The sequence below is a fragment of the Salarias fasciatus genome, chromosome 12 (genome assembly GCF_902148845.1).
Source record: "Salarias fasciatus chromosome 12, fSalaFa1.1, whole genome shotgun sequence".
Taxonomy (NCBI): Eukaryota; Metazoa; Chordata; class Actinopteri; order Blenniiformes; family Blenniidae; genus Salarias; species Salarias fasciatus.
In genome coordinates, this window is record NC_043756.1 from 19,373,776 (window position 1) to 19,386,326 (window position 12,551).

Consider the following 12,551-nt stretch of genomic DNA (forward strand, 5'->3'; position numbering starts at 1 on the left):
AACAGGGTGATTGATCCACAAAATTCTAAAGAATCCAACTTATTTTACGAGAAAAGACTTAATTTGATTAGAGTTTCGTTCAGATCATATAATTATAAAGAATATCAGGCATGCATTGAAGGCATCTATCTGAATGTTTCTGTCTTTTAGGTTTGTCCTTTCATCAAATTACTTCTATTTTGTTCCCAGTAAGATAAATACGGCACCACACTGGCTCTCATTATAGATAGTCTTCAATTAATATGAAAATATATATTGATTGAAGCATTATACAGCATTTATAGCCTTCCATGACACGAAAATCAATTATTTGAAACAAAGTGGTTTTGCTTGCAACACATATAAAGATAGTAATGCTGGTAATTTAGAAGCATTCACATAAACCGTGGAGAGAGAAGTAGGAAGAAGGCGAAAGCAGCACACAGCTGTGGTCTGGACGTGTCTGTGCACCAGCTTATTAACTGCAAGAGATACTGAGCGACAGTGTGCAGAAGAGGTGAGAGTGGTTTGAAGGTGCAAGTGCTAATGGGTCTTTGTCTCCATGTGAGTGGTTCGCCGCTTTCAGACGTGAACTCGCAGGCACACACGCACTCGTGCGCTGCATATGCACGTGCACGTTCTAATGAGGGCCTCACTGCATCTCGTCCTCGCTCTGCTGTCTCAGATGCCCTCATGCCACCCCTCTCCAGGCTGAGAGGCATGTTTAACACGGCTATTAGAAGATCTGAGCGCGTTTGGTGGGAAACCGGTTTGGCCGAGTCGGGCACTCCAAGGCGATAATGACGTCCCAGCTCTGCCTGCTCCGCTCTGACAGCAGGTACTTCACACCGTGTCACTGGATTAGTGACCCCCAGCTCATCACAGGTGTTTCAATACCCCAATTAAATCCAACACGTACAAGTTCAGGTGAAGCCCATAGGCCTGAGGAATACATTGTGTGCATTGATAACGTACAGGATGTGAAAAGCTTTTCATCCTGTCAGTCTGTTTCTTAGTTTCTCTGTTTAAAATCGAATGTATTCACAGAAGTATCATCAATATCAAAGTTGCATGTTTTGAAGCTGTATTTGAGCTGAGACGATAACTTACTTCTGCGGATGCTCCGCCGCAGTTTCCCGCCGAAGGGGTCGATCCGGGGCACCTCCTCGCTCTCCGCAGCCGGACCGGGGCTCTGGTCAGGGGACGAGGGAACGGGAGGGACCTGCTCCTGCGGCGACTTGGAGTTGCTGGGCGGCGGGGAAGTGGAGGAGGGTGGCGGTGGAGGGGAGGTGGCGGTCGGAGTCGGGGTCTGGGGCGTCGGGGTCTGGGGGGTGTGGGCGGAGGTGGGGCTGCTGGCCGCCGACTGGGAGGAGTTGTGGTTGGCGGTGGGGTTGGACAGGGGGCTGGTCAGGTCCAGTCCTCCCACCCTGCCGGTGATGGGGGAGTGGAGGGAGAGCTTCCGCGTTCGGACGGGGGAGGAGGTGCGGGACGGGATGGACAGCGGCGGCGGAGAGGAGAACTTGCGGCAGAGGCGAGGAGACTTGTCGTTTATGTGCTCACCACTTCTGTTGTTTTGATTGGTGGCAAAAAATAACTCCAAGGATCTGAAAGGGAGAGACAATATGTCAGCAAAATAACAGGATATTGAAAAAGCAATAAAGGAAGAGTTTAGGGACGAGGAGGGGAAGGAGAAAAGAAACATGTAATTGCAACAGCTCAAAATAAGACCGCGGCGGTCAAAGGTTCTCTAAACGAGCGAGTTTTGTCATAGTTTTCCTGCGATGGAGATAAACGTTTGGTTTAGGGTCAGAATATGTTAAGACTGTGTGTATTCACAATTCATACAGAAGAAAAGAAAAGTGGCTGAGAAGTATAATTTTCCAGAGCAATGGGTGAGCTGGAGGCATTCTGCGATAAATCTAGGGCATTTAGCACTTGTGCTTATCCAGAGTGACTTATAATGAGTGGGCACATCCAAAGCAGTCAGAAGGCATTAGAATAGTGAAATAATTTCCTTTGTGATATGTATACTTTCCAGCACTATGAACCAGAGACAAAACAATATCTCTGAGGTTACCGTGGTAACTGTCAGGCGTAATTACAGAATGGGTACGTCCATAACAGACAAGCAGTACATGGCTTTCCTGGTTATGAACAAGAAGAAACTGTACAAGTTAACATGAACTTAAAGCTGCTTTAATCAAGACGAACCCACAGAGAGTCATTTCTAATCTGATCTTATGGAGGAAAACTAACATTTACCAGATAAAATACTTGATATTGACAGATAATATTGGACTCATATGTATCAAGTGAAGATAACACAACTTTAAATGAACTGGCCTGGCAGACAAAATAGTCATTTTCTACTATTCGCTTGTCTCATTTCTGAACTGGGAGAAAAATCTTCATTAAGGTAAATTTCCTCAAACTAGAAAGTCACAAATTGAAAATTCAGTCTCTGTCCATCTACATAAAACATAAAGAGAACAATGCTACCAATCATGGCTCAATTTCATCGATTAGAATAAAAAAAAAAAAAAGTCAAATTTCATTCCGCATTAGAAATAAAATTTCAGACGCCTTGCTCACAAAGCAGTGATATAAAATCTTTAATAATCAGGGATTGGGTTATCAATTTTGCGGTGACATTAATGACACACATGGAGCCGTATGTCGCTGCAGCGCTACACCAGGGGAGAAGTAATCATGCATAGATAAACAGCTATCATTTATTCACACTATTCAAGAGGAAATGGAAGCATAAATTACATCCCAGACTCAAAAAGGAGGAAGAGAAATGAAAAGATAGAAGAAGGAAAGATCCATAAAAAAGAATTGAAGATAAATCCTGAGGACGTTTGATGCAAAGAGCAGAACCGAATGCAAGCAGCAGAAAATGATTTGGAGAACAGTGTAAAACTGAGGAGAAGTCCAAAAAAAATCGGTATGATTGCAAAGACAACAAGACAGCATTGAGGAAGTGATGCTCCTGCGACAAAACATGCTACAGATCAGCTGCAAGACATTAAAATAATTCAGTATTTTTTTCTTTCCTTTTTGAACATCACCAGTATAAAATGATAAAGATAAAGACTGATTTGGAAAAAAAAAAAAAATCCTCCTGTCAGTCGTTAAAGAGCTACACAAGCAAAGTGAAGAGCACATTCATGCATCAGTTAAATATCAGGCAAGACCAGAGGAGGAGCAGAAGGACAGGCAGGAAGATTAGAAGCTGGAAAAAGAGAGGAGCAGAGAAAAGACGGTTACTTGGACTGATCCATGGCTATCTTCTTGATCTTCAGATTGTAGTCGGGACAGATGGATGAGATGGACAGACGGTCAAATGAGTGGTACCGCGCCCTGTAGTTGGAGGGGATATGAAGAGACAAGGGAGACAGATGATACACACAAAATGATCACATGGAGGGATGAGATGTTCGCACTGAGGCTTGAATGTTTAAATGTGAGATAACAGCGATTAAGGATGGTTTGAAGGGGCGATTAGGGAAACGATGATAAATGAGCCTCCTGAAAGAGGAAAGGTGAGTTTGATGTTATTGATTTTCAACCTCTGAGAGGCTGAACCATGAAAAACCAACAAAACAATAAAGAGTTTTCCTTTCTGTGCACAGTAAAACCTGCTAATTTACCAAAACAAATTCAGAACCAAAACAAAAACTGAAGTTGATCAAAAAAAAAAAAAAATGACTCAATTAATGCATCTAAGAGTTGTTTTACATCAGCTCGCAGCCGAACTTACCTGATTGACTAAAGGCTAAATTAAAATCTTGGTTTGATCCGGCATGTTGGGTGAAGTTTATCCATTCAGACATTTAGACAGATATTGCTAATTTAATTTATTGGAGCTTCGGCCGTCTGACTGATATCTGAAAGCTGAAGAGTCGTGTGAGAGATGACACGAGGCAAAGGACTGCTTTGCAGTTTTACACTATCGCCAGCTTATTGGCAATATAAATAACAGCTACCAAGCTATCACTACACAATAGTGTCCTATTTGTAGAAAACACTGTAGTTTAATTCTTTATTTATTTATTTAACTTTGTCTAAATAGATACGAACAAGCACTGTAAAAAATATTATGCACATGGTTTTCAGAACCACAATATCAGGTCAAGCACAAAGTACCGAAAAGTGAGAAGATTAAATTAAGCATTTTTTTCATTGGAATAATCAAAATATCTACTGTGCCTTCATTCTTTTATGTTTCTCATTTTTTTCTGTCTTGTTATTTAGTTACATGACAGTATTGCATTAATCTGTGTTGGGTTATATTATTGCAGGCATGGACTGAAGATACAGCACAATAAGGAAATGGTCCTTATTTTGGAGCTCAGGAGTTTAGAATATAAACTAAACGATGATCTTGAAAATACTTTAAAAAGTTTATCCTTTAAAGATGTGAAGGATTGCTTGAAATACTCACATGTAAATCTGGATCAAACTATCTGGCCTATCAATAACTGACATGTGCAGCATCTCAAAAAGCTGATGGAATGAAGGAGAGAAACATTTAAAAGAGTTAAAGTGTCAGAAAGGAGTCTCGCCTCAGACTCACACCTTCCACACCTCTGGTCCCTCGTGTGTCTTTTCCCTGCTTCACATACAAACCTGCCCTCAGGCACAGGAAAAGCCGGAGCTTTTCCAGTTGAAAAGGTAAGTCAAGTTATGCTGTGGAAGGAACAAAAACACACAGTTCTGCTCTGGTGCAGCAGCCAGGGACCCCATGAGTGAGTTAGAACTAGAAATACACGACCAGAGAGAGAGAGAGAGAGAGACAGACTCATCTGAACAGTATATTCCTATGACTGCGCCAAAAACTTTGAAAACATGTGTACCGGTGGCCCCAAACATGACCGGTATGTATTTCAGTGAGTACGCGCTTAACCTTGTGGATAGTGGTGGAAGCTGGCTTGTGAGTCCAAAACACAGACCAACATTTCCCAACATCAGTCACCAAACAGATTAAAAAAAAAATGATTTAAAAAGGTGGAAGCAAATAAAACCCAATGTAATACCAGTGAGCATTATCTTCCAAAGTAAAATCAGATGTCTGACTTTTTCTGTGCTGGTGATTGCAGAATGAGTGGCAGGACCTGATCGGTATGGAGGAGAAGGGCTTCTTGTAGATGTCAGCCAGTTTGTCCATGACCACCATCGCTGTGGTGAAGATCCTGTATGTGTGCAGGAAGGTGTTGAGGAAGTCAATGGACAGGAAGCGCAGGTCGGTCAGCCTCTCCAACAGCCGCTCCACGCTGGCGTAGCGGATCTGGGGGACCTTGCAGGAGTTGAGCGTCTTGCTGAAGCAAATGTCAACATCATCTTTATGGAGACGCACATCGGATCTGATGGATATACACGTACACACATACACACACACACACACACACACACACAATCAAGCATGGGTGACTTCTGGACTGCAAAAGTAAGGAAACAAAATTATGAAAGTGGCCAGGCACCAAACTCAGGAGAGAAATTAAGAGAAAATCCACATTTCAAAGAAGAACACTATAAATGCAGGGAAATAGTTCAAGCAGGTATCAGCAAAAGAATATATATATATAAAAAAAGCATAATATAACAATTCAGGATAAATCAAAACAACTATATATCCACCCAGGTGAGCTATTAACTTATGCAATACTAGCATGGCATGAAGAGATGAGGCTTCCTCTTCACACAAACAAGAATACTTACTTAATCATGTAAGGCACAGTGACTTTAGAGTTTTCCTCAAACACACTGGTCATCAGGCCATTACAGCGAATATTGTCTATGCACTACAGAGAGACACAAATTATCAGAGAACATGAGAAACAAGATATGTCTGCAGATCTTCGGAGGGCTTTTTTCTTAAATTACAGTCTAAAGCTGATAATTAACGGGGTTGGAAACATTAAAAAACATCTAGATAAAGTCCTGCTGGCATTCATTTCTTCAGCTGTTATTCTCTCTTTAGATGTAAAAGGGAGCTGCTTGAAAAAGGACTGACATTAAAAAGAAACCCCTTAAAAACTGTCAGTGTGTTATTGTGTCTGACAAAAAAAAAGTAATCCAGTGTGACTTGCTTGTATGGTGTTACTCTGTTTGTGAAGTAGTGAGGCAGTGAGTTGAACTCGGCCCCGGGGAGCCGCGCCACAGTCTGTGTTTACTTATCACTAAGCCTTCTCAATGCCCAGCGGAGACGCGCTCTCACCATTTGGAGGCTCTTGTTATTTTGTGAGCTGTCTGGGTGTGTATTTCCGCCATGTGTGTGTGTTACCTGGCTGATATCACTGGTCCACGCAGCCTTCTCCTGGCGAGATGGCGCCAATAATACCACAGTGAACGAGGGGGAGTCTGAGGGCTCGACTACGAGCTTAAAATCCAGTTGACCAAACACCTGACCACCAGATTTAGCTGCGGAAAAGAAAGGGTGTAGTTCTGTACAATACAGCAGACCACTTGATAATGATTACCACAACAATAACATGCAGTCAATAGCATACACACACACAGATGCACAGAGGGTTAATTAGGGGGTACCTGGTATCGCTTCTCTGTTCACCCTGGAGGCTTATGTGTAAAACCAAAGTGTGCATATGATTGCTGTGCTTATGAGTGTATTATTTCATTGGTTTCTCTCTCTTTTTATGCATAATGCATCTTCATTAAAAGAAAAACAATGTAATGATATGTGTGTAACATTAAAAGATCAAAAAGACCTGACATTTAAAGAGGCGAGCGTCTGCTATTTTAACCACGGTAATTTCTGGACAATTATTGCCCAACCCCCCAATTAACCTATGTGAGAAGTGAAGGACCGAAATGTGGATAAATGAGTCGATAAGAGCTATCTATATCAAATAGTAAACACAGTAAACTTACACTCCTCATCGTTGGCATCCGGTTCTTCTATAAGAGTGCAGTCAATTAGAGACAAAACACCACCTTGCTGGAAAAGACGGTAAAATCATTTGTTGGCATGATGATTTTATTTATTTATTTTTTTTTCCCCCTTGTCCTGTTCGGCAGCTGGGGCGTGCAATATTGTATGATTGTGGCCTTTTACTATCCGAACATATTTTAATGTTAGCAGCATGATGATTTATGAAATTAGTTAATTCAATCTGGCTTCAAAGACTGGGCACATAACTAATATTCTCACCTTAAGAAGGTGCAATTTCCCACCAGAGCTTCGCGTGCAGACAAGGAAGTGCTTGGTGAAGAGAAAGCACTGTCGTTCCCCTTCTTTCTTCAGAGAGAGAGAGCCAAGACGGACCTTACTCAGCTTGCCTCTCTCCACTGACGGCAGCTGGATCAGCGAGCCTGCAGTGACGGAGGGTGACAGTATTATTTTTCCTGCCTTTTCTAATCATTTGCAGTGCTGAAAACATGTATGAAATGTAAAATTACAGAAGATTTCTGTTCTTCTGCATATGTTCACAGAGCAGAGGAGATCATTTAAACAGACAGGCAACATTTTGACTCTTCATTGTGTATTGAAAAAGGTTCAACAGTCATCATTAAGAGATAATCACTCTTTAACCACTGGTTAATTTTGAAGACTGAATTGGAGGAGTTCGTCCAATGATCTGTAATCCAGCACTGTGGTAGGGTGACGGGGTTTTATCAATACCTGTTTCTTTGGGCTAAGGAGCATAAATAACAGCATTTGTGTTATCAGTTCAGACTGTGGCTGTGTGCAGCGTTCAAAGTGATCACCAGCTCACCAGAAGTTCGTTTTCAGTCTGCATGCCAGGCGACATGAACGACTGATATCCGATGAGTGGTGAGGTGGATTAGAGAGTACGTGCAGATATCTGTTAGGATTGTGGTGGTCAGAGCATAAAAGCTGATGAAGACTCACCCTGCCTGACGAAGGTCTGGCTGGTGTCCAGCAGAATGTCACAGCCTTCCACGATCATCCTCTCTATGGCCAAGTTCTTCCGGATGTTTTCTGTGTCGCTCACCTCATCGTGCATCACTCTGTCGGCAAATACACAGACACAGGAGTGAACTCATTACTCAGCATCAGGACCTGGCACAAAATGATGAAAACTGAAGAGCTCCGCACCTGGACAATTCCTCCAGTTTGGATTTGGCAAATTCAAGACTCTTCCGCTCCACGTGCTCGTGGGGCGTGTGGGCCAACAGTTCATGCAGGGTAATGATGTAACGAGGAATCTTGTTGTAGAAAAGAAATAGTCATGTCAAGAGCAAGTAATGAAGAAAGTGATAGCAGGTGATGGTGGGGTTGTGGTGGTGCAGCCCGTCTTCTACCTGGAACATGGGATATGTCAGGAAGGTCTCCAGCATCCTTCCCTCACAGGCGGCGTTGGACTCGTACTGCTTGAGCAGCTTGTCGAAGTCTCTGTTCTGCTTGCAGTTGGCCAAAACTTGCAGGCTGTACTGATGGTTTCGCACAAACTCCTGGTAGATGTTCAGCATTGGAAGCAGGATGTCAAATAGATCAGCTAGAAATGAACATGTAGGGCACGTTAGAGGCAGCAGGGTATCGGCGCAAGATGCATTTTAGTTACAGCTGAAAATTTACTGAGTTAGTAGAAATATTGACACTACAAAACTCATTGCAGGAAAATAACCTGCTGCTATTTTTCTGCTAAAATCAGTTGTCTTTTGTCCTGATACACTCTTGTCTTGGTCATGAAGTGATATCAGCAGTTCACCAACCAGAGAACAGGAGGTGCAAGAGGATTCAGCCAAAATCATGATATTACAAAATAAATGTCGATGACAGGCTCAAATGTGCAAAAACAGCTTTACCTTATTTATTCATGCGCTGCATTTATGTCATGTCTATAGATGTATTACTGTAAGTGCATTGTTATGAGCTTAGCATAAGCTTAACAGCATAACAGTGTCTGAAAGAATTTTGAATATGATCATCATGATGGCTTTCGGCTGAGAAACCTTCAGATTTCATCTAAAAAAAAAAAGGAGTCGCACAAAGACAGCAATATTTAATCACTGGATGCTTTCTCTTTTCCTTAAAAAAAAGGGGGGGGGTTGTAATAAGTAATTTGCTGCCACGTCTTTCAGCAGTCTGTTTCCTAGGTGATGCCTATCTGTTGAGGGGGCTTTTTGTTTTACGAGGTGAAATTGTGGGACGCCTTCTGGTCCGGGTGGTCATTGTCTGTCAAGACAATGAGCACGCCTGTTGCCGACCGCGATAGGGAAATGCGTTGTGTGAATAGGGCAGTAAAACGCCAAGTCTGACGTACGAAATGAGACGAGCCGGATGAGAGTCAGCGCTGCAGACCTGGCCTTGATGTAACCGAGTGGCTGCAGAGAAGCGCCAACACAGCGCACGTCTGTGTGTTTGCTGCGTCGTACGAGGGGCGGTGAAAGGCTTACCCAGCACCAGCGTTGGCCAGTTGGCTATCCTGGCCTTCAAACCCTGGTGGAAGATCTCATGTAGAAACATGATGGTCTCACTGTAGACAACACAGAAACAGCGTGAATACCAACGTTAAAAAAAAAAGTGGGTTGATTGTTCTTTTTTCTGCATGAGCCTCATGCATATTTAACACTCCAGAGATCCATTTAAATGCTCAGATGAACAGATCATGTTAGTGAATCACACGCCAGTACATTTGCATGGATATTCGCACACCTGTTGAGGAAGATGCTGCTGACGTCGTCGTGGCTGATGGGAGGTTTCTTGGAGCTGGCTGCCATCCTGAGCGGTCTGAGAAAACAGTTGACCAGGATGTAGAGCTGGTGGACGTACCTATTGTTATATATACAGGAAATAAAGGAAGAAAGAAACAAAGTTGTATGATTAGATGACAAGAAAACAATATCAGTGTAAGTGCAATTCATGAAAACGAAATTTACATTGCAAAGGAAATCCATATTTATGTAGAAAGGTTCTAAGAAAGCTTCTGGTTAAGTATTTTAAATGTTATTTTCATAGATTCAAAAAGGAAAAAAAAAGATATATCAAGTCTATCTGGTACAAGATTTGCAGGCTTTATATCAAGACATCTAATTCATTTCAAGTTCTCTAATCAGCCCTCATCATTTAATCGTTTTTAAAAGGATTTCTTGAAAGATTATTTGATCTCATCCACCGTTTATACCACTTTGACCAACTTGCAAGAAGATGGGTCTGATGCCCGGCAACATCGAGTAAAAAGTACATCAAAATGAGAATCCCAACTGCTGTTTTTTGCTTGCACACATGATATCTTGATTTAAAAATGTTGATAAAATTTGTGCTTACGGTGAAGCTATTAATGAGCAGATGGAGGAAAGCCTGTAATTAGCTTCACTGACTTCTCACAGACCAGTCAGCGACGTCTTTCTGAATTAACAGTGTTTCTGTAGTGTGTGAGGCTAACCCACCACAGCGTATTTACATACTCTGTCTCTGCTTCCACCATGTTGAAGACAATCTGGTTCCTCTTCCTCATGCTCTCAGCGTGAGGGGAGCAGATGTAGTCCTGAACGATGATCTTCCACTTCCTGCGACACAGCCAGCCTCGCATGAAACTCTGCACCTGTTGAGGGAGGACAGCAGAACGGGATGTGTTGGGAACACACACACGGCAAAGGGACACACACTATAGCACATGCTGTATGCTGTGCATGAATAACTGGTCCATGTACCTTTTTGATCTTTTTGATATCCGGGTCTTCGGTTTCATGGTAGACGTGGTACGGCCGCATTCGCTCCTTAGTTTTGTTCAGAGCTACGATCTTTATAAACAGAAATTCAGAAATAAACAATGTCAGCATAATGTGGGTGAATAAAAGCGAGCAGCACTCTAAAGATAAAGTAGGAGTTGATGGTTTTAAGGTTATCAAAGCATACAAGCCGCAAAATGGCCAATAAAACTCCCTGACTTACTTTAAAAGCACTCAGACGGATCACACACTTGTTTTAAGATTTATTTTTTCAGGCTATCACATCCCCACTGGGAGTACAACTTGTTTCTTTGGCTATTGCGTAAGAGGGTAGCTATTTCACTCTTTTTGTTTTCAGCAATGTGGTGCCTTTTTTACATGAAGAGAAGATAAGAGAGGAGGGAGATGGCGAGTCTCTGCTGATGAATGTAAGCTAATTGATATTCAGATGTGCCTGACTGTGTTTGGTATATCCATGAGCAGCATAAATCTGCCATGTGAGGAAACCATCTGTCCACCGGTGCCGATTTTAGTATCTTTCTGCAGCCATGAATTATGCACAGATCAGCTTTTCAGACATTTGACATTTACTCACATGCAGAAAACAAAAGTCTGCTATAAAGTCCCCATCACTCTCCAGATATAAACACTGAGATTAGGGTGGTCAGCCAGAACATTATTAAGCCTCAGACAGTAAACTTATAAGACTTCTCATGTGACAGTGAGGACAAACTTCAAACACAGCAGGTAAAAGGATTTTCTTGGCAGCACTGCCGTCCCTGCAGAAATAAGCTGGGAAGAGGTTAAGGTCGGTGTTGGTGACATATCACTCTCAGCTTTTTCTTTTTATCACCGTGCCTCTTGAAAACATCAGTGCACCGCGCACGGCGAAACGAACAAAGGATGAAACCAAAGGCAGAAACAACCGCGCACCTTCATCTCCATCCCCCTCTGCACGAGCGCCATCATGCAGCGGAGAACAGACAGTCTGCCAACTGTTGATGGGTGCAGAGGCTAGTTGGTTTAATTATTCATAAACACGGAGCAGCACACACTCACACACACACACACACACACACACACACACACATACACAAACAAACACCAGTATAGTTTAATTAGATGGATCACCAACTATAGGCTGGCTCTCAAAGTCTAATCCTTTTTTCATGAGCAGGCAGATGTTTCCGAACATGAAACGACTTTCCTCAGCGTTCTCATTACAAGCTGGGTTAACCATATCATACCGATGAGATATAATCCCAGAGAGGAGTGGGGGGGGAGGGAAGTACCCACTTGTTGCTGAGAGGGAAAATCACTACCAAGCGCAGTGTACCAGGCTACTCCATTAAACAGGAAATTGTTTCTTCCCAAGGACGAGAATAGCATTCGCACGCATGTTCATAAATAAGAGTGGACTTGTGATGTCTGGAGATGTTAGCAGCTGGTGAGCGTGAGTGAAAAGTGTCCTCAGGGGACAACTGTTGCACAGCATCAACATCAGTATTATAAAAAAGCACCTGCACATCAGGAGCAACTCTGATGCTCCTTCAGGTCAACACCGACACAGACCAGCATCCGCATAAGTTACATTCCAGCAGATGTAAAAATAAATCAAGGGTAACACTTTTTTCTTTGTGTTTTTTTTTTTTGTTTTGTTTTGTTTTTTTTTGTGGTTCAGTATAGCAATGCAATAATAAATAAAACAACACAGGTATAATTTCTTTATAAAGCAATGTGCTTCAGTGCATATATTTTATATATACGTATGTATATAAAGACAATACCTCTACTTAACATTATTGAATTGTCAAAAGACTATTTAATTTCCCGTGGTTGCATGTTTTCATGTGAGAGAGATTTGCGATTAGTCCTGAATCACAGTGTTGTGGAGGCCAGTTGCGTTTTATGGGTGA

The 12,551-nt window shown here is 42.3% G+C and overlaps 1 protein-coding gene across 2 annotated transcripts in view; it reads right to left on the reverse strand.

The window, feature by feature from the left end:
• rasgrf2b (Ras protein-specific guanine nucleotide-releasing factor 2b) overlaps positions 1 to 12,551 on the reverse strand; it is a 38,453-nt gene that overhangs the window by 7,344 nt on the left and 18,558 nt on the right. Inside the window, exons 4-17 of one of the 2 annotated variants that reach the window (XM_030104091.1) lie at positions 10,618 to 10,707; positions 10,372 to 10,508; positions 9,620 to 9,736; positions 9,361 to 9,440; positions 8,266 to 8,459; positions 8,060 to 8,169; positions 7,853 to 7,971; positions 7,151 to 7,311; positions 6,871 to 6,937; positions 6,266 to 6,402; positions 5,701 to 5,783; positions 5,097 to 5,345; positions 3,250 to 3,342; positions 1,090 to 1,583 (exon numbers count right to left, since the gene is read on the reverse strand). In XM_030104091.1, the coding sequence (XP_029959951.1) occupies positions 1,090 to 1,583; positions 3,250 to 3,342; positions 5,097 to 5,345; positions 5,701 to 5,783; positions 6,266 to 6,402; positions 6,871 to 6,937; positions 7,151 to 7,311; positions 7,853 to 7,971; positions 8,060 to 8,169; positions 8,266 to 8,459; positions 9,361 to 9,440; positions 9,620 to 9,736; positions 10,372 to 10,508; positions 10,618 to 10,707 (2,131 nt within the window). The remainder of the gene's footprint in view (positions 1 to 1,089; positions 1,584 to 3,249; positions 3,343 to 5,096; positions 5,346 to 5,700; positions 5,784 to 6,265; positions 6,403 to 6,870; positions 6,938 to 7,150; positions 7,312 to 7,852; positions 7,972 to 8,059; positions 8,170 to 8,265; positions 8,460 to 9,360; positions 9,441 to 9,619; positions 9,737 to 10,371; positions 10,509 to 10,617; positions 10,708 to 12,551) is intronic. The other variant, XM_030104092.1, reaches the window with a different exon arrangement.